The sequence below is a fragment of the Parasteatoda tepidariorum genome, chromosome 11, assembly GCF_982258835.1.
Source record: "Parasteatoda tepidariorum strain Cologne lab strain chromosome 11, Ptep-v5.0, whole genome shotgun sequence".
Taxonomy (NCBI): Eukaryota; Metazoa; Arthropoda; class Arachnida; order Araneae; family Theridiidae; genus Parasteatoda; species Parasteatoda tepidariorum.
This window is the reverse complement of record NC_141765.1, coordinates 82,681,797-82,703,636: the sequence shown is the minus strand read 5'-3', so window position 1 is coordinate 82,703,636 and position 21,840 is coordinate 82,681,797. Positions and strand designations below refer to the sequence as shown.

General features: G+C 27.1%; 1 protein-coding gene across 4 annotated transcripts; it reads left to right on the top strand.

The window, feature by feature from the left end:
* The first annotated feature begins 699 nt into the window (after positions 1 to 699).
* On the top strand, positions 700 to 20,676 carry Pldn (biogenesis of lysosomal organelles complex 1 subunit pallidin). Of its 4 annotated transcripts, none has more exons than XM_016063542.4 (6): positions 700 to 810; positions 3,432 to 3,604; positions 3,687 to 3,780; positions 10,432 to 10,519; positions 14,450 to 14,536; positions 15,988 to 20,676. In XM_016063542.4, the coding sequence occupies exons 2-6, from the start codon at positions 3,451 to 3,453 to the stop codon at positions 16,117 to 16,119; spliced, it is 555 nt and encodes a 184-aa protein (XP_015919028.3). In that variant the 5' UTR covers positions 700 to 810; positions 3,432 to 3,450; the 3' UTR covers positions 16,120 to 20,676. The 4 variants fall into 4 exon arrangements, with proteins under 4 accessions (XP_015919028.3, XP_071043414.1, XP_071043415.1 ...); XM_071187313.2 differs by lacking the exon at positions 700 to 810 and adding an exon at positions 852 to 1,011; XM_071187314.2 differs by lacking the exon at positions 700 to 810 and adding an exon at positions 853 to 1,173.
* The last annotated feature ends 1,164 nt before the right edge of the window (positions 20,677 to 21,840 follow it).

The following is a 21,840-nucleotide window of genomic DNA, read 5'->3' as shown; positions in this document are numbered from 1 at the left end:
CCGAGCTCTTTCTTTCGGCCTTTAAACTTCAGCATTATCATATTAATATTATAATCATTAGAATATTTTCTAATTAGGCTAACTTAAAAAGATATTTTATTCAAATGTAGCCAAATAAGGGATAAAATACAAAACATGGCAAACCTTATGAATTATTCACAGTGAGATATTAACTTTCCAAGATTTTTTTTTGGCCTTACGACCTCTGAGAATCAATACATTTGTGAAAGCTCTTATGAAGGGTACAATTATGTTTAGATTTGTACCCAAATTACAATGACAAAACTGCATAGAATATTTGGCTTGTTCGCACATCGCCTCGTTGACATAACATAAGCGGAGGGATACACCGGAAATTTTCTAAATTTCTTCCGGTTTAAGGACGCTTGTTATTGTTTACATTAGACCACCCATCCATATCACAGTAGACAACCATATTTTAGCAATTGGCTTTGAAATTACCGCATCGATTTTCTCCCTAACGAATAAGAGTTTGAAAATTTTCCTTTTGACTGGCCCTCTTGACGTCCTTATCTAGGGACGTGGCTTCATCCTGAGGACTTAAAATATCGTAATGTGCATGCTGCACTTACATTGCACCTCTATAAAAGTATTCACGATGCATGAAATGTGTATTGGGAGATGCGACCTGATTGGCGAGTTTTTTTATAGCAGATACATTTCACCAATCAAGTTCTCGGTCGCATCACCGAATTCTCAGGCGCAAATTTCTTGCGTTGGCAGGGATTTGGTTGCCATCACACATTTCACAAATTACGTCGATATCACATGCTCTAGTTATAATCACATGTAAGCTATATGGTAAATTTAATTTTCTGCAAAACTGTTAAAATTATTCAGATTATCAATTTCTTGCTGTACCCCTTTTGTCGATATCGGAACTAAATATATTTAATGAACTTATTTTGTTAATTTTCTGTTTTAAAATGAAATTTATCTGAAATACAATAAATTCAATAAAAAGTAGACTTCTCTGACATAATTTAAGACGTAATTTGATTTTAATCAAATAGTTATTTTGATTTATCATCATGTCAAGTTTTGTATAATTTGCTTTATATTTTCTGTAGTTTTCTTTTATTGAATAATTTGCCTAAACAAAGGAACGTGATATCAGAATTAATTTAGATTTATATTAACTTGTTCCACGTAGTGAGTTCTTTTTTAAATTGTGTTTCCCATTTTGAAAGGAAAACTGTTGCTACTTTATTTAGTTTTGTTAATAGGTTTTTGCTTTTTACTGCTAGTAACTTTTCATTGAAAGTTTAATACAGTTCTTCTATAGTACTTCTACATAAAACCATTCATTAACTCTTTCCTGATGTATTAATGAAATAATGAATTTTGTGTTTTTATGAACTTTTATAACGAAAAATATATTTAAAAAAAGTGAATAACTTAACACGTTAGACTAAGCCTTATACTTTCTGACATAATTTTATGATTATATTTCAGGTTTACAAAAGGAAATTTTCTAAAAACTTTTTTCAAACCAGTTTTTTTTTTTTTTTTTTAAATTTATTTTTAAATTATTTTTTTAGAAAAGAAAACAAACTAAATGTTACATAATGCACAAATAATTAGAAATTTGAAAAATTAAAGTATGAGCTAAATTAATAAAATGTATTGTGAAAATATTACAATAATTTATAAAAGTATGCTTTAATGCTCTTTACACTGAAAACAGGATAAAATTCTGAAAAATAAAACATATAATTAGGGTTCACTCCAGTATAATGACATTGTAACAATCGTTGCCAAATGTTGCTTTAAATATGCATCGGCGAAAATATTGTCGATTTTAAATATGTTCGGAAGTTACAAAATAGTAAAAAAAAATGTTTTGTTTGTTTTTTTGCATCAAAATCCATGCATTTTAAAAAAAGCCTACTAATTTTATTACATGAGTAGGTTAGGTTTCAGCTTTAAGATTTTTCAAATGAAAAATACCTGTTATTTTGAAACTTTTATTTTGCTGCTTATTGATATATGTGAGGATAATAATTATAATGTCTATGCATATTTGTCTAATGTGGAACCATTAACTCAGGTATTTCTTCATGTACTGACAGTGTAATCATTCATCAATAAAACATAATTTTTTGCTCTTTTAAAATTTACTTCATTTTGAATTTTTAGATAATTTTTAATATATTTAGATAGTTTTTACTCTCTCTGTTTTCCTCATTTATTTATTAATTTGGTCTGAGCATTTTAATCTGTATGTTAAATCTATTTACTAATATTATTTTAGCGGGTTTTTTTTTCATTTAATTTTAATGAATTCTAATCTTTAAAGAAAATAAACCTTATTAGATGGCAATTAATAACTTTTCATGTGTACCATAACATAAATCATGCAATTATAAAATTAAATTTTTTTTCTATCAAGTTTGTCTACTATATTAATCTTTCGAACCATTGAATGAAGACCTAGGTGGCTCTATAGAACCACTGAATTTCCATTGTTGGTGTGAACCCTACATATAATTCAGAAAAGTAAAATTATTAAGTTAAACTGGAAAAAAATTATTAAAATAAACTGCTAAATAAAATATATAACTCGGAAAAGAACATTATTCCCTATATAACTTTGATTATAAGTAGCATAATGTATCTTACAGCATAGAAAAAAATTTCTTTCTCTCTTACTCATTCAATAATTTTATTAGTTAACTGATATTTAAACTATAAGAACAATAATGTGGTGGTGGTTCATTTATTTCTAAACATGTTTTAACCTTAAATTTGTACTAGCAATGATTTATTTATTCCACATAGATATGTTTTCTGGAACATAATAACACATAAGCATTTAAAAATTACATATTTATGTTTACTTAAAGTAATGGAGATTCACATCAGCAGTTAATCAAAAAAATATTAAAAAAATTTTATTATTTATTTATTTAGTATTTTCTTATGTTCCAACTAAAAAATTTTTAAACTAATTATTTAAAATATTATTTAGAAAAATATCAAGCTTACGTTTGTTTTTTGTAACAACTGTTTGGTTTAAATAAACCAACTCTGCTATAGTGTAAGAAAAAATTTTCTTCAATTTTATTTAGTTGTTAAACTATGAAATAAAACATTGATGTCTGTTACAAAATATGACTAGGCATTTCCAATGTGTACATTTTACTTATCCATTAATTATTAAATAGCTAAATTGAGGATATCAATAGTTTAATATGCAATTATGAAATTCGCACGACTATTTTTTTGGAATTTTGAATAGATTGAGACTATTGTTTTTATTCGAAAGTTAACATGTTATCTTTTGTAGTACTAAAAACTTTGTAAGTCTGAAAGTTTTTTTTCTTATTACTATTATTATTTTTCTATTAAACTGATTTTATTGTGATGATAAATTGTTGCGTGATAATTTTTTAATTTTTTTTAAAAAGAACATTAATTGTAAAAAAGATGTGTGATGTAAAAGACTCAGCAGAGTGCCCAGTTATTTCTTCAACTGATGAGTATTTGGATAAAGAAATCCTGTCCCAACCAGAAAGCCATGAAGAAAATAATAAAGATAATTTGCCTGAAGTTAAAGAAAAACCTGATATAAGTAGTGTTGGTAAATATAAATTTTATTTCTTCTCCTGGTTTTACTGCCAATTTTAATTACTTATTTTTTAAAGATATATCTGACTTTTTAGTGCCTCTGAAAGTTCTTGAGAAGTTATCTGATGGTATTCTATCACTTTATGTAAGTGATCTGAAGAAATCCTCATCGAGTCTAAATGAATTAACGTGAGTAAATTTTAAGCAAAGTTTGTTGTATTATGGGTGGCAATTTTAACTTAAAATAACTTTTATTTGAATGAATTTTTTTGATTTATTTGATTTTTGGTTATACTTGTAAAGAAAGTGTATGAGCTTCTTTTGGAATAGACAGGGAGGAGATTTTTCCGCTTTTTAGCAGATTTCCGCTTTTTTTCTCTGGAATTTCAGCCTTTTTATCGAAAACTCCGATTCTATAAAAGTTTTTTTTTAATAAATATTCTGCTTTTTTAGAAAATTTAGCGGTTGAAATAAAATAATTATATTTATTTCTGATTTTCAGAGATAAACAGAAAATTCAAACTACATAGCTACCAACCCTTCCGCATTTTTACCTACTTTAGCTATTTTCACTGCTTTTACGGCAGAAGATAAGATTTTCCGTATTTTTACCCGCTTGCCAGATAGCTTGTATTCTTTGTAATTAAATAGACGTTGCTTCAAACAAGCCTTTTAGAAGTCTCAAGCCCGGAATCTGCTAATATCTCAATTCTTATTAACGCGATTTTTATATCAAATGTAGCAAAACTTTCGTGTTGCGATTCTTATTCACGCAATTTGAATATCGTACACTGTGATTCTTATTCACGCAATTTGAATATCGTACACTGCGATTCTTATTTACGAGCTTTAAAAATCCAATATCGCTATTTGTATTTACACGTTTTTAAAAACCTAAGTAGCGATTCATATTCATGCAAGTTTAAAATCCAATGTCGTGATTCGCTCATGCAGTTATAATATTAAACATCGATTTTCGTATTTATACATGATTTAAAAATAAGGCATCGCAATTAATATTTACGCGATCTAAAAGTTACGCATCACGATTTGTATTTACACGATCTAAAAGTTATGAATCGTGATTTGTATTTACGCTATTTAAAAATTCTATATCGCAGTTTGTATTTTCTCATTTTCAAAGTCAAATATCGAGTTTCATATTCACATGATTTCAAAATCCATTATCGTGATTCACATTCACGCGATTTTAAAATCCAAGATCGCAATTTGTATTTACACATTTTTAAAATCAACTATCGCTATTCTTATACGAAGTTTTTTTTTTCTTTAATTAGTTACTATAAAGGTGACTAATATACTATCAATTATTATTACTATATATAGGAATTACAACACAGTGAAACTGGAAGAGAATATATTCAAAACTTGCATTCTGTGTTTGCAAAGAATAAAAAATGGGATTTGTCAAAAGATGTTTCAAGATGGGCTAACGACTAAATTAATCACCAATCTATTTTTGTCAGTTTTGCTATTACTACAAGAATATATAAAACTTTTCCCACTTGGAGCACCCCTCATTCACAAGCTGCATTACAAGCAATTTGACCTTGTTAAAGGTTTTTTTTCCTTTGTTTTGTGAAACATGAAGCATTTGCAGCTATCGGAAATTAAAAAAAATATATATAGCAAACTTAAGGGATATAGCAAACAAAAGCAATCACTTAAAAAGTGATAAAATTTTTATTTGGAAAAAGAGTTCACGCAGTGCCAAAATCCAAATTTTAAAAAATAATGTTGCTGTTATTTATGCTATGAAATGCAAAATTCTTATCAAATGAAAAATAATTATCTAAACAGTTGCTGATTATCATGTAATTATTCAAACTAAAATAACAATTTTTGTATGTTAAGGAGTTACTATATATTTCTACTTCACAGTTATTGATATGTTTCACAGGGCTCTAGCTAGATGAGATTATAATATGATTGTAGTGATTCCAATTGTAAAAGTTTCTTTTCTTTTCTAAATAATTTAAAAAGTCATGTTACTGATATATTTGCTATAAATCACATAACAGTTTTTATTAAAAGTAATGGAATGTTAATGTATGTTTTCAGTAGTTTTAATTTGCTAAATCAGGCAGTTTCTCAACTAATAATTATCTCTTATGTGAACTAAAGAAAAATATAATTTCTAGTTTTATTTTTTCAATTGGTAATTTTACTTTTTACTAAATGTTAAGTATTGATATAAAATATTTATGTAATAATAAATTGGTAGACAATTGCATGTCAACACATTGTTGTTATCTTAAATTGTTTGGAATTTATTACTAAACGATTGCATACGCATAAAATTTACTCGTGTGGAAATTCAGCTTTTTTGCCTTTTGGCCAATCTCATCCCTGAATAGAATGAGAACCATTAAAAGCATCTCTTTTAAGTTTACATTTTTATTAATAGTCAATAGTACTTATGTTCTAAATTCACATAGTTGCAACTCAGCTCCTAGAAATTCAAATATAATAAATTATTCATGCTAAGATTTTTATCTTTTATTAGTTTTTCTTCAGGGTATCATATTATGAAATATCCTTATGAGCAATTGAAGCATTTTTACAATTTCAATTCATTTATTAATAAGATTGGAAATTTTGATTGTTATACTTAAGTTATTTACTTTAATGTGTAAAAAATTCTTTTTACTTATTTTGATATTGTATATTTAATATATTAAGCGTATTAAGCAAATTTAATATATTAAGCAAATTTAATATATTAAGCTATTTTTGTTTCTAAAATTATTCAAATTTTATTTATATTTTTCCTGATCATAATACGAAGATGATATAATAGGAATTAAACTTAAATTGGATTAAATAATATAAATTAAAATTTTAGACATATAATTAATTTTTCTTATATTAAAGATTACAATACTTACCACAAAAGCTGTTTCAAATCTTAATTTCTTACAAAAGCTTTACTTGTGTTTTCTTGGTGAAATTATGAAGGTTAATAGCCTGGAACCCTACCATGAGCTCCATGGAATGAAATTCCATCTGGGAATGACGTCACGTTCCAACGGGAATTATTTTTCCCCACCACGAACACCTTGGAAAGAGTTTCTTGGCTGGAATTGGAATCGGTTTCATTCCAACCAGTCTCCAGCACCTAGAATCGTCGTTCCAAGGAGGGAATGATGAATTTTTAAGGACTAAATATGATATTTCGCCGATGAATGTCTTAATGTTTTTCCTATTTCATAAGAGAAGATAACAAAATTTCTAAAAGATAAACGTGCCTGAGCCATTTTCAAGACGATAATTAAAAGAGAAATGTTTTGTTTCATTAGTATGTGTGAACGAAAAGATACTTTCAGAGTTAACTAAGAAATTACGGCAAACTAAATTATGCTCTCATTATATGATAATTGTTACTATTTCTGTGTTATTATTACCTGGGATATATTACTTGGCCAATACCTTTTTTTGAAGTTTAAATCATTTCTTTTTTTAATTTTCCTTCGATGAACTTTTAATTCAACAGTATTTAACTTCCTTTCGAATGATAGTTCTTTATACTATACACCAATGGCAGCACATTTAAAAGAATTTGTTACAGGCATGATGTAGTATAAAGTAAACAATTTATTTATAATTAGAAATACAAAAAAGAATAAAAACGTTTCAAAAAATATTTATGAAATTTGTATTTATTTCTTCTTTTACTCATTTTAAATTTTTTTATTCTTCCATTAAAATATATACTATAAAAGCTGTGGAAGTAGTTCCCTGAACTATAATTTTTAAGTATTTCATACGTAAAATGATTTTACAAATCACGAAAAAAAATTTACGCAGTTCTATAAATTAATTTCTTGTGAACATATTTACTTAACTATGAGTAAAAACAGTCACTTTAATAATGTAACAAATAAACCAAAGTAATAAGCAAAGTAGTAACTTTAGTCATTCATATTGTTACAAATTTAATTGAAAACTAATGATCTTTTCTGAAATTAAATTAATTTCAAAGAGACCAAGGTAAACGTTAATTTTTTTGTCTGATAAAATTTAAATTCTTTCTGGCAATTAGTTTTGATTTAAAAACTAGTATAATTAGTAATCTATCTACCAGGTAGTAGGGTACCCAGAATTTCATTTCTTGGTTATTACCCGGATTCGGCAAAAAGATTTCACTGTGGGGGCACGAGGTACCCAGACCTGGTTTTTAGTCTCAGGATCCAGTATCCAGACCCAGCTAATTTTTTCATGCCGTCTAACTGGAATCAAAAACACATGGTGTTCCTATCATTTCCGTTAAAATATAAAGCCCTGGAAACATGGCTAGGTGCATGGTCATGGTTAAGTGGTGAGTGTCGCTGAAAAGAAAATGAGCCTGTGTGGGACACATCCTCTAGGTTTTAAAATCAAATGCAAGTGGTAAATTTTAGATGCTAACAAACTTTGCCAAAATAGTAAGGAATTCATAATTTCACTATTATAAATTACTGTCAAGACCCTTTTTCTTAGGCTTCTGTATTCAAATGTATTGGTGGTAAAAAATTTATGAGAAATAAAATTTTTTTAATGGAAACAAACTTTTGTAGCAACTACATAACAGTTTTTGAATTTTATGCAAATAAGGTTGTGTGAATCTCTTAAAATAGATTGAGTGCTGTTTTGCATGACAAGGAATGATTACTGGTTATTTTGATTATTTATATTTATTGAGAAGAGTTTTAAAGGGAATAATAACTTAGTTTTTAAATTATTGAAAGTATGTTATACATATTTTTGCATCATAAAAGTAATTTCCTAGCTTCTGTATATGTTTGGCTTAATTTTTATTTATGTATGAATTATAGTAACTATTCTTACATACATAATATAATAGTATTTGTAGGAGCAAAGAAGCTATCGTTTGATCACAGAATTTATTTATCACACGGTTATATTTTAACACCAGAAAGGCTTATTGAATACACCTGTAAGTATAATTTGAGTAGATCAATCTTGTAATAGTGCAAGTACAAGATCCATACATGTGTTATGAGAGCTCCCTATTAACCTGCATTATGCTTTAAAAGTAACAACAATTTAACACACTATATATATTAATTCAAAATAGGTTTATATTTTAATTCAATATATTTTTTAAATTATTTCTTGAAGAGATAGTTTATTTTAACAAGTTATCCATAAATTTAAATTTTCTGTATTGTAATAAAACAAGAACTAGTAAGTTATCTTTTCACATATTAGTTATTAATTTATGAAATTACATGCCATCAATTTTATAAAGTATAGAACTATATTTCACAATTTCGTTTATTATTATTAATTAATCATTTTTAAATAATTTACTGTAAAATGGGATAAAAATTGAGAACCATGGTACAGTTTCAAAATGATTGTAGTTTTATACAATGTCTTTCACTTATTAAAATCCCATTTGTCTGAGGATATTGGATTTTCTGAAGCTTCTGATTTTCAAAACCAATATACCCTACAGGGGGGGGGGGTCTAAAAATTAAACTAAAATGCAATAGCAGCTAAATTAACTGCTGCATTTATATTTTATTTTAACTATTTTAATTTACATTTGAGATTTTGGTTTAATAAGCTGCTTTTTTAATTTACAGAAGGGTTTTTAAATTTAAAAAAATATTAAATCGTTTGTGAATCAGTAAATGTTTTTGTAACTTTCAATACTACATTGTGTGTCAAAGTTAAATTTGGTTACATTTTGAATTTATCCTTGACGCTAAAATCATGCCATTTAGCCATGTTGCTATGGTACAAATTGGACTTAAAATAAATTTAAAAATGTAATCTCACTCTTTATTCATTGTTGAGTCATTATGTATGACCATAAGCTGGTCTTATATTATTGTTACATATTACACTCTTCATATTACATTCTCCTGACTCTTTTCATTAGATTGTATGACTTAATATAATATATATGGTTTATCTCATTGAATAGACAAAGCATTCAATATATTCTTTAGTTTATTTGCATTTGAACTTTTTTTTTTTTTTTTTTTTTTGAAACTTGCTATGGCTGCTTCATTTTCTCTTAACTGTGAGGGTAACCCAATGAATTATAATCATTGACATTGAGTGATGATGGGCATCCAATGTCTTTTTTTAATTCATAAGTAATTTTCATTTGGTCTATTTTCTTCCCCTCTATTGGTTTTATTATTCTTTTAACTATGATCTTTAATTTTCACCAAGAAGTGTAATTTGCACCTGTAGGGTTGTTTCTTTTGTTCATGGGTTGTATAAGAAAAAACATTAAGTTTTTAAAACATATGCTCTCTAAAAACTTCATTGTATAAAATTGCAATAATTTTATTGAAAGATAGTTTTAACATGCTTTGATATTGCTATCATTTTGATCTTGCTGATTTAATTTAAAAAAGCAGCTGTTTATTAACTAGTAATTTTTCTCGTGGCGATCATTGCAATTGGTAATTAATTAAGAACTAAATATTTATAATTTTTTTTAGGATTGTGCATTTAAATATTTGGTTGACCATCATTTGTTTAATTTTTTCTTTTGATTTACCATTTTGAAAGTAAGAACTGTGAAAAAATTGAGAAACATAGCAATTATTTAAGGATTATGTTACAGTTTCAAAATTATTTCAGTTTTATACTTGGTAATTAATAAGTATAAATTATTAACTTTTTTTTTTTTTTTAGAATTTTGCATTTGATTTTTCTCTCAATTGTTTGAAATAAACAAAAGCATTATTTTCTTAAATAATTAATTAATTTAAAGCAAAATTACAAAAAAAAATTTGAATCATTCACATGCTTTTATATCCTTAAAAAACTTGTTTTTTTGTTGTATTAAATTAGGAGAAACCAGACTATTGTTATTGAAACTTTAGAACAAGAAAGTGCAAGGGTTGTTGAAGCACTTCGAACTTATCAATTAGATGATATGGTATGTTAATGCTTTGATCCTTGTAATGACTATTAATACCTCCAAAGTGGATGTTTTTAGAGCAAAAAGATGATTAATAAACTATAGTATCTTAAAATATAGGTTGCTTTGTATCTATACCTAAAATTTTATTTTATCAAGGTTTTCATTGCCTGACTTCATGATATCAATTTTTCTTATAGTACTTCATTTAATATTTTGTTTGTGTTTTTCTTTAGTAATTAATTCACTTTTCATTTAGTTTACTAAAATTTTTAAAAGGATTTATTAATGTAGCTTTTGTTAAATGTAGAATTATTTTAAATAAAATTATGGTGTATTGAATAAAAAATGTGTTAACTACCTTTTTTCCAACTCAGCAGCCGCTTTTAAAGATTCACGATATGAATCACATGAATCTATTTTCATCATTCAGAATGGGCAACATTTTCTTTTATGTCGTTGGTCTGCTTCAGTTTTATGCAGTTCAGTAAAAATTACTCACTCATCTGTACTTTAGCAGGCATCTGACCAATATTTGTTGGCAGATTTCATTTTTTAGACATTGATTAAGATATCTGAAGCAGAATTTAAGTAAATGAATAACTGAAATACGCGAGTAACAATAGCAATGAAAAATTCCCTACATTAAAGTATAAAATAAAAGTTACTGAGAATAGTAAAGGGGAACTAGACAAAAATTAGACACACTAAGTGACTGTGTACACGACAAATTAAAGATATTTAAATTAAAAAGTGATCGTTATTAGGTCAGTATTTCAGGGTATTAGATTTACTGTATGTAATTCTTTTTAGATCAGAATTTTAGTGGTTTAATTTACTGTTTCTGAGTTTTTTTCATTTTTTAAACATTCAATTCATTGACAACTCTGAATAGCCACCACATTTTAACACCAATAACATTGGCACAGTCCTGCTCAGGACAATTGTACAAAGACTTAACTGCATTTACACATAGTAGACCTTTATATTGTTTATTAGTAAAAATGCTTATACTGTGGAGGTTGGTATGTTTGGTAGAATCCCGCACACATAGAATTTGATCAATAAACCTTTGAAAAGTTTGCTCTGCGTTTGATAATTCAAAGCACATGCAATTGTATTCATAAAGACCGAAAGGTGTTACTACCGCACTTTTAGATTTTGAATCCTCGTCTAATGGGATCTGATGGTAAGCTTTTACTAGGTCAATTTTTGAGAATATAGTTTTACCAGCTAAGCCAGATGAAAAATCCTGAATATGCGGTATGGGATAACGATCCTCTAAAGTGACCGAATTTAACTTTCCATAGTCGCCGCATACACGTCATTCATCATTCTTTTTTTTGACTAAATGAATGGGACTAGACCATGGGCTACTTGAAGGAGAAACTATACCCTGTTCTAAAAGAATGTCAAACTCATTTTTAGCTGCTTTAAGTTAGTCTGGGGCTAAACGTTGAGCCTTTACACAAACCGGTGGACCTCTTGTTATGATAGAATGAGTAACATTGTGCTTTTTAGGACTTTTTAGAAAAGATTGATTTGTAATACCGGGAAATTTTGACAAAAGCCTATGATACTCAGTATTTCCGCAAATCGTTGTTAAACTTAATGATTTTCCGCGAACCCGTGTACCCTTAGCTGAAAATCTCGAAGTTCTATCAATCAATTTGCGATTTTTTATGTCAACCAATAAACCAAAAAATTCTAAAAAATCTGCACCCAAGGTAGGTCGCACTACATCAGCAATAGCAAAATTCCATATGAATTGCCTTTTTAAACCAAAATCTGACGTTAATCTACGAAAACCGTATGTGTTTATTTTAGTTCCGTTCGCAGCGAAGATTGCTATCTCCGTAGTCGGTTGCTTATGAATGTGTGGGTCACATGGAAAAACTGAAATTGACGCGCCAGTATCAACTACAAAATTAAAACCTAATTTTCGGTCAAATATGTAGAGGCGACTGAACTTTAACCCACTATCTGTCGTCACCGTAACAGAAGCGGAATTCAGTTTTCCGAGTATGAACATTTACTAACACATTTTTTAGCATTTTTACCAAGTTTAAAATGGTACCAACAATACTGCTTTTCAGAAGTTTTATTGACATTATTCAATTTCGAATGAGGCTTTGAACCAGACCGTTGACGAAATTTACTTCTATTGTAACTTTTTTGTCGAAAAGTCAATTTTCCTACTTTCTCGGAAAGTTCAGAAATTTGAGATTGTAACCCTTTTAAATCAACGGAAGAAATATTATGTTCTGTACTTGAAGTACCGAAACAGGAAACTTCGTTTATTTTATCCGCGATTTGAGCCAAATCATCAAGTTTGTCTTTACTAATTGACAATATTTGTTGGATATTAATAGGAAGTCGCTGAATAAACAATGTTTCGAAAACATCGTCAGATATTTGACTACCAGCTAACGATCTCATTTCATGTAATAATTGTGTTGGTTTTTTCTCACCTAAATACAATTCCTGTAACACAGTCCTCTATCGCGAACTTTCGGACTGTGTAAAATGTTATACGATACATTACTTAAGAACCGTGTATGGATTATCTGTAGGTGGAACCTCAACGATATCTTTTACACAAGAAAGAACTTCCATATTTAACGCTACAACAACGCAGTGAAATTTTGTTACTTCTTTTCAATTCCCGACATCACAAAATTTGATTCTACTTGAAGAAACCATAAATTTATTTCGGTTTTCCAAACGGGTGGAGCTCGAAATGCAACTCTGGCTATTTTGTTTTTGGCCATTATGCTACAAAGTTAATGATTTAAATGCCTTTGAAAATGTATTAAAAACTGGTACATTATTCAAGAAAAGATATGAATAGTTTACACAAGCATTAATTCAATTTTACATTGTACTTTATGAATTCAAACTCAAATTGTATTGCTTAACTCAATTGTTTACAAGTCCATAAGAATTTAATTAAATTCAATACGTTTAAATTTAAATTGCACTAGTGCATAGAAACATTAAAACCTATAAAAATTGCATATGCACTGCTCTGAAAAAGAGAAACATCAACCAGGAAATAACTACTCACTGCGTACCAGGTAGCCAGCCACGTTCAATAAAAATAGTAATCCATAAATCCACATTTTCTTTCACTCTGAAGGGTGTCACTACTTCTACATCCGGGTCACCACTTGTGGAGGTTGGTATGTTTGGTAGAATCCCACTTGAACTCTGAAAAGAAATCTGACTCCAATTTTTGTATAACTTTCAACATGAAAATGTCCATGAGAAAGAATTATAGGTTTATGTCGTGTTACTTTATATGTAACATTCTAAGTTTAAATAAACAACTATCTTTATTAGCACTTAAGAACTTGGTAAATTTAACTGAACATCTTAACATAAATAAAATATAACAACTTTAAAATTCAAGCAACATAGAAAAAGCTGCAAATGAGTAACCGGCAAGGACATGCCTAACTGCTAGCTAGTTACTCATGAACCAACGGAGAGAGAGCTGTGGAGAGGCGGCCAAGATATATCAAAATGCATCCTGTGCGCGTTTCGCCGATTTCGTACTTCACGCATATACTGCGAGGAAATCTCCATTCAAGTGTGAGGTCTACGTCATACAACAATTATCGACTGCAAGCGACGTAATCCAATGTCAGAGATTCGTATATTCGGACTTTGCAAATCAGACCGCAACACCACAATACCATGCAAATTTTGCTGATCTTTGAAATTCTGTTCTGAAAGTATTAAAAATATAAGCAAATTTCTTATTACTTTACCCCATGAATGAAATTTTTTATATTTTGTTGTGCATGCTTCTGACCAGATTTTTATGTTTTAATATTTATTTTGAAATAACCTTTTGGTTTTCTGAAACAGTCATTGTTTTTTTTTTAATTAATATTTTTAAAAATTTATATTTTTTGTTTTTTTAAATTGAAATTCGTTTTTCAGTTTTCTAGAATCAAGCACTATCATGCTAAAGCTCAAATTTTGAAAAAGGAGATGTTGTCTATATATGACAGGACTTCAAAACTTAAGGTTAGTTAGTTGCTCATTTTCTAGTTTATGTTAAATTTCTTGATACTTGAGATCATTTAGAGATTTTTTATTATAAGATACTAATGTAAGTTTATCATATGATGTAAAGAGCACTATCCTTTATAAATTGTTTGATGAATTTTTCTTTACCAAAAGTTGATAAGAAAGGATGTAGATGATTTTTAAAATGCTTCTTGATTGTATGAACAAATATATTCTTTTTTTTTTTTATTTATTTCTGAACAAGAAAGTTGACATTGACACTACAAAAGATGCTTCTCTTTAATTTTTTAAATGTGCTTTAAAAATTATCTGGGAAAAATTACATTAAATAGTATCTTTTACAAAATGTTCAAGTAATAAACCCGGTTATTATTAATACTAACAGATCAATATTAATAATAACTGCTTCTTTTGGTCAAAGTGAGAAATATCGCAAAGTATTCACTTTACCTGGTTATTATTAATAACAACCAATGAAGTTTGATCAATGTGATTGAACATTATATAGCATTGGGACATGGGTGTGCCTCTTTATATATGGGTTAGGATTAAAGTGATAAATCCGCTTATTATTAATATTAATCGGTCACTATTAATAATAACCGCTTCTTTTGATCAAAGTAAGAAGTAAAAAAGGGAGATTTCTGTATCTGTGGCAGAATAATAGCCAAGTCTTAGCAATTTCTGGGGAGCAGCCCGTGAGAAACTAAAAAAACATTACAAAAAGGGACCAACTCAAAGAGTAAAACTGTTATAGTTTGTCTAAAATGAGAACTCCTCCAGACATTTGTCTGGACCTGTGGCGGTGACTATGGTAATGAAGTATGACTATTTCTAGTAGGGATCCCTGTTTTGGAGTGGTTTCGAGCCAGTTCAGCGAGAGAAAGGTAATCTCTTCAGTCTATTGTGTTAGTTCTAGAGTGAAGCTACCCTCCTTAAAATGCGCCATTCTTGTTTCCAAAGCACCAGATGGCCTTAGACTTACTGGCGAGATGAGTTCTTAACTTAGACAGACTCTCGTCACATCTGGCAAACATCTACATGTTTTGTCTTTTATTTTTATTTTCCAGTTTTAAGTCAATTTGGTGCCTTAGCGATTGTAGTTGACATGGCAGATCACGATACTGAAATATTCACAGCAAAAACTTGAAAGTATGACATTGACCAACCTCATTGGTTTTTATTAATAATAACTGGTTAATGTGATAAATTCATTTTAATTATTCACTTTAACAGGCTTATTTGGTTATTATTCATATTCACCTTTTAGTATTAATAATAACTGACTATTCACATTGACCATAACTTATATGTGTATATATATATTATAAAAATCTATAATTGCTAGCATTTTTCAAAATAAATTTCAAATGTGATATAGTTGCAGTTTTTGCCAATTACATTATTATTCGCTTTAGTAAAAGTCAATTCTCTTATTCTGTTCTCAGAAACGTGCTATGAAGATGCAGCAGCAGAAACAAAAAGAAGCTTTACAAAAAGAACTTCAAAGAGATCGTGAATTAGAAAGAGATAAACAGTTAGCCCCAAAAATTGCTACGAAGCCAACACCAGAAAATTAAACATAAAATTTTGACTAAACTAAATCAGTGAGCAAAAAATTTTAGTTGATTTGTAAATATATTATATTAATTGTTCCATTGTTAATGTGTACTGTTGGGATGTACAATAGATTTATCAATATAAGTTAGAATTGCACTGTTACACAAAGACTTGTCTTCATTAAATATTTACTGTTGTGTAGATATGTATATTAATCATTCCATGTGAAATCAAGCATTCCATATGAAATCAAATTGAACCTGGCCATCTCAAATTTTCTTAAATATTTAAGAATTACATTCTTTGACTTAATTTGTTACATAAATAAAAAAATATTGTTAATTTTTTGTATTAGTTATAAAGCTGTTTACTTCCTACTGGCTATGCTTAAAAATGTTGTACTTCAAATTCTATTCTTTGTTAAAATTTGCACAAAAGCTTATTTGAAAAAAAAGGCTTGCTCTTAACAATATGAATGGATTTCACTCACCTCTATTTTTCAAGAAATTTTAATAATAAAGAAGTAAAAAAAAAAATTTTTCTAAGAAATTTTGAAAGTGTGTTTACTGTAGATTTCCAAACGTAAGCCAATCCGCGTATTAGCCGAAAAGTGCGCTCATTATTTGAAAATTAACCCAAAATTCAAAACTTGGTATTTCAGATTCATATAATCAGTCCCATGAGTATTTCAGATGACTAACGTAGATTTGCGTCATATAATCAGTCCCATCTGTGATTACGGTATTTATGTTAGCAGTTGTTCAACTGGGCAAAATGCCAAAATAAAGTATCACAAAGGATTTTTATATTTAGGCATTCCGCTTTCGACTATTATTTTATGCTTTTTGTGTACATTTCATGCTATTAACTGATTATGGCTATTGCTCCGATTAAAGGAAAAGTATTTTCGTCAACAATGTCCTAAAAGACATTCTCAATGTTGTAGATCTAAGACCTTTCCCCTCAGTCTTTCACTTTCAAAATTTTTTTTAAGTGCTTGGAAATATACAATTATTATAGAATTGTTTTATTAATGTTTCATGAAAAAAAATCAAATTTGAGCCATTTAAGTTCTAGTAAATAATGCAAGACAATCTATAACATATCTAAAATTGTTTCATGAAACAATTTAAAACTATATAAAGTAATAATGTTTTTATCTTTTGATAATAAATATAATGCAGTCGAACCTTGTTAAGATGAAGTCGAGGAGTAGAAAAAATTTCTTTTAGATTTACAATAGTTCATACTGATCGATAAAACAACTAAAGTCATTTAAGTTACTTTCAGAAAACAAATCACTAAAGCAATACCAAAGAATTTAAATGCTATTTGTAAGGAAATGAATATAATTATTAAAAAATAAAAATTAAAATTGGAAATATATTTAGACCTCTGGAATAGACTTTAAAAAAATTACTTATTCTTAATTCTTAACTGTTGAAAAATTACTAGCAGGTATTGTGCATTTTGTTTTAATTTTTGATTTTTTTTAATCCCATTACTAACAACCACACTAAGAGATTTCTTTTCCACTCATTTTTTACAACTAGAGCTCCAATACAACTAGAATAAACATTTTCTGTAACCCAGGGTTGGCTAGTTTAAACCAAGTAGTTTTTTATAAATAAATAAAAAACTGGCATGGTTATTTTCAATAGAAAAAAATCTTTTATAGTACTTTACTTAACTTTAAGGTATTTTTATGAATACTTTTAGCTTAAATTTAACTAAATGAAAAAAAATTAGTAAATTTTCTTATAAAAATATTTTTAATCTTAAATTAAATAGCTAATCTGAATCTGTGTTGTGAGCTAATAAGCATATATGATATGTAGTTTTGAATGTTCATGCTTTTCTGTAAAACTATATTTCTAAAATAAATTAATTTGAAGAAATTTAAATTTAAGTCATAATTCTCCAAAAAATCTTAAAATAATACAGACCATACCAACTCCATGTTTTGATAGTGTTTATTTTTCGAATTTTTTCATAATATATCTATAAAAAAATTTTTATTGTTTGTATGCAGTATATTTTTATTAATGATTCAATTTTTTTTGTAATATAATGCTTATATAAAAGAGCCTAATTCAAAAATATTGCCAAATATTCAAAATTCATTTAAAATATTATCAATATATATTATTTTATATAATAAGCATTGTTATGCTTGAAGCTTTATTTTGTTCAAATAAATCTTAAAAAAGTAGTTTATTCTTTACTTGTTATTAAACCATTAGTACTAAAACATACCAGTTACTTCACTACTTTGTATGTATGCAGCCCATTTGACATTTTTATTTTTCTCATTATTCTATTATTTTCTTAGAATTTTTAATTGAATATTACTCTAATTTTTTCACGGAAAAAAGACATGATTATTGTATTAAGTAAATTGATGCAGATGTTGTTAAGTAAATACAGCTAACAAATGACATTAAATACTGCTAAATTATGACATTTTCATGTTTACTGACAAACAAAGGGTTCATTTACATGCATTACTAAAATAACATTTTGATGTTAAATTTTTATTTGTTAGAAATGTTACCCAATGTATAAGCATATTCAAAATTTTCTATTATTCTTTTTTATCATGTTAGCATGCTTATGGAAGAAAAGTTTATATTTTTTAATTGTTCATTGATAAAATAAATTAATTGATTAAATGTAGAGCAAAAAGTATCATTTTACCCTTTGTTTTATATAAACCCAAAAAGCCTGGTTTAAATTTTTTTAAAGTTTGGGGGAAACTTCATGATCTGTAGCAAAATTGTTATGAAACATTTTTATCTGAACCAGGTTCAACTGTACATGAATTTTAAAATAAAACTAAAGTAAGATAAATATTTGCTGAAATAATGTATACATTTGGTAGTCTATAAGCATTTAAATAGACTTTTCTTATAATTTCAATATCATATATTACCAGTGAAAAACCCCATTTTCAGAAGGTTATTTTTCACTTTAATTTGATAAGTAATATAACTATTTTTTATGATTTTAAATTAAACTATTAAGAAAAATATATTTTATTAAATACTTAAATATCTTTTTAACATGTCAGATTGGCAAATTTTAGCAAATACTATTATATTGTGTGGTTAAACAATTCTTATTGGATCTCATTTTAAAAATTAGTACATAAAATTATTAATAGTGTTGATTTGTTTAAATTAAAAAAAAAACATATTTTTTGTTATATAATAATTATATTTAATTATAGCTTTTCCTATGTTAGTCATTAATCTGTATAACATGTTATTTATCGCCCTGAAATTTAGGTCATTAAAGTAAATATTAAAGGCATACAGAATAGAAAATATTGTTGTAAAAAAGTGTTACGGATTGTTTTTCATAACCACAAATCCCATCATAGTCTTTTTAAGATGTATGAATTCAAATATAAGGAAGAAAAAAAAGTAAGATCTTAATTTTTCTTTCTTTCTAATTGCAAGCTTTAAAAATAAAGATGTTGTAGGAAAAGCTCTTCAAAATAAGCTTTTATGCAACTTTTTTTATTCCATAGAACAGAAATTGTAGTACTTAAAATGGCTACCAGCAAAAGGTAATGGGACTTTTTTTACAATTTTTAAAGTATTAAGTATTTTAAAGTAATTTTAAGTAAGTGTTAATTAAAGCTTTTTAATCATAAGTGTAAAATTAAATTAATTCTACATTCAAGATGTCAAAGAAGATGTTCTGTAAAAATCTGAGTTGATCAGGTTAAGTAACTTATTAGTTTGATAAGAAATTCTATATATATGTGCAATGGAAAATTCATGAAGCTTTGTACTATATTCATAGCAATTCTTATAAATTGATATGTTGTTTTAAGTTTTTACTATTCATGTTAAGTTTTTCTCTTATTCTTAATTATTTACCTAGTTAATAATTGAAAGAATCGAAATTTTATAAAGAAATCATTTGTCAGAAAAAAAAATTCGAGGAACTTTCAGAAAAAAAAAATCATTTGTCTACAGAATTTTTTTCTTCCTCCTGTGAAAATATGTTTTCCTAATGAAGTGATTTAGCTGTTTTTTTACACATTATTACTTAAATTTATTTTAAATATATAATTTATAATAAAAACTTTGAAAAAAAAAATAATTTTATATGTCTCTATGTGTTCTGTCCTGCAGATGTTTTCTATAAACAATACAATTGATATTTTCCAATATTCAAAAATATACTTCTGTGATTTAGTTTATTAATGTAACTAAATTACTGTTTATTAATGTTCAAGTAACTAAATTGCTTTTTAATAATATTTAAATATTACTATAATTTTCACTTTTTGTGTTGCATGATTTTAAGCATACATTTATGAAATTTATAACACTAAAATTTGGGTTTTTGCAAAACTAACAAAATTATCTTTTCTGTTTGAAGGCTAAAACTAATCATTAGAATGAACCAAATTTTGTATACAGACTGAGCAAACAAATTCCACAAATAAATACAGTGCCAAAAGTCACTGATTACTGACTGTAAATCATGTACTGTATACCATACATATTTCTGTATGTACATTTTTTATTGACAAACCTTTTATTAAAATGTATCATAATCCACTTATTTAGTGTAATTATTTACCCATTTTTGCTCAACAGAGAAATTTATATTAAAACCTCCTGTACATGAAAAGTTTATAATTTTTTAATAATGAAAGTACGACACAAAATTAATCTTTGTTTGAGAATAAATCTATTTCATAAAAGGTCTTTTATATTTTCTTCTTCTTTTATTAATCTAAATGGAGATCTCTCAAAAAAAGCAAGTGTAGGAAACACTTCTTAAATTAAATTTTATTTCATTTTATAGAGTTAAAAAATTTATTTCTAAAATGCAAATTTTATTCATGATAACATTCCTGTGAGTTATATGCTGGTTGCTTAAAATAATCAGCATGTTATATTAGGTGTTTCACTTATTATATTTATTCTCATAGGATAAAAATAAAATGCAATGAGTAAACACAGATTAGAGCTTTATATTACAATAATATGAATTTAAACTTATGATTGTTTTGTTTATTCTCTTTTATGTAGTATAAACATTTCCAAAGTCTGTAACTCTTGTTTCTACACTTTTTCTCACTATTTTATTATCTCTTGCATTAATATTTTAGGAAATTTGACACAATATATGCTTATACTGAGAATAAGAATATATACATAGAAATGTATCTAATTCTACAAAACACTAACTTTGATTATTTTTTGAATTACATTTCTATAATCTAGCAGCTAAATATGAGTTATTTTGTGAATTGACCAATTTTAGCCCAAAGTACTTATAAATTATTGTATATTTATCAATTTACTAAATGATATGTTAGATTCACTAAGTTCTCAGCCACTTAACTAGCTCAAATTCTAGCTTTGGCCATCACATGTACCCATGCAATCTTTTTCTGAAATAATTATGACATAAATAATAAAGTTTAAGTTCTATAAAGAAAATAATTTATAGTCAATATGATTGGACATTTACTGTACTTTGAAAAAAATTTTAACTGATTTCCAAGCAAAAATAAGTTTATTATTTTTAGGAAGAAGTTTAATAGATTCATTAGTTTATAGGTATATAATGATTAAGATTTTTGTTTACCTTGTTTGTTCTGCATGCCTCCTACGTAATTTAACAAGCTTCTCTTTCTCTTGTTAATCATTAGATAAAACTTCTCTAAATAATTTTATAATATTAAAGGACACTTCACTACATATTATTATATA

Excerpts from the sequence above, each read along its gene's own strand:
- Pldn (XM_016063542.4), top strand. The coding sequence starts at position 3,451 with ATGTGTGATGTAAAAGACTCAGCAGAGTGCCCAGTTATTTCTTCAACT. Across the intron at positions 3,605-3,686 it reads ACCTGATATAAGTAGTGTTG|TGCCTCTGAAAGTTCTTGAG; the intron begins GTAAATATAAAT and ends CTGACTTTTTAG. Across the intron at positions 14,537-15,987 it reads ACAGGACTTCAAAACTTAAG|AAACGTGCTATGAAGATGCA; the intron begins GTTAGTTAGTTG and ends TTCTGTTCTCAG.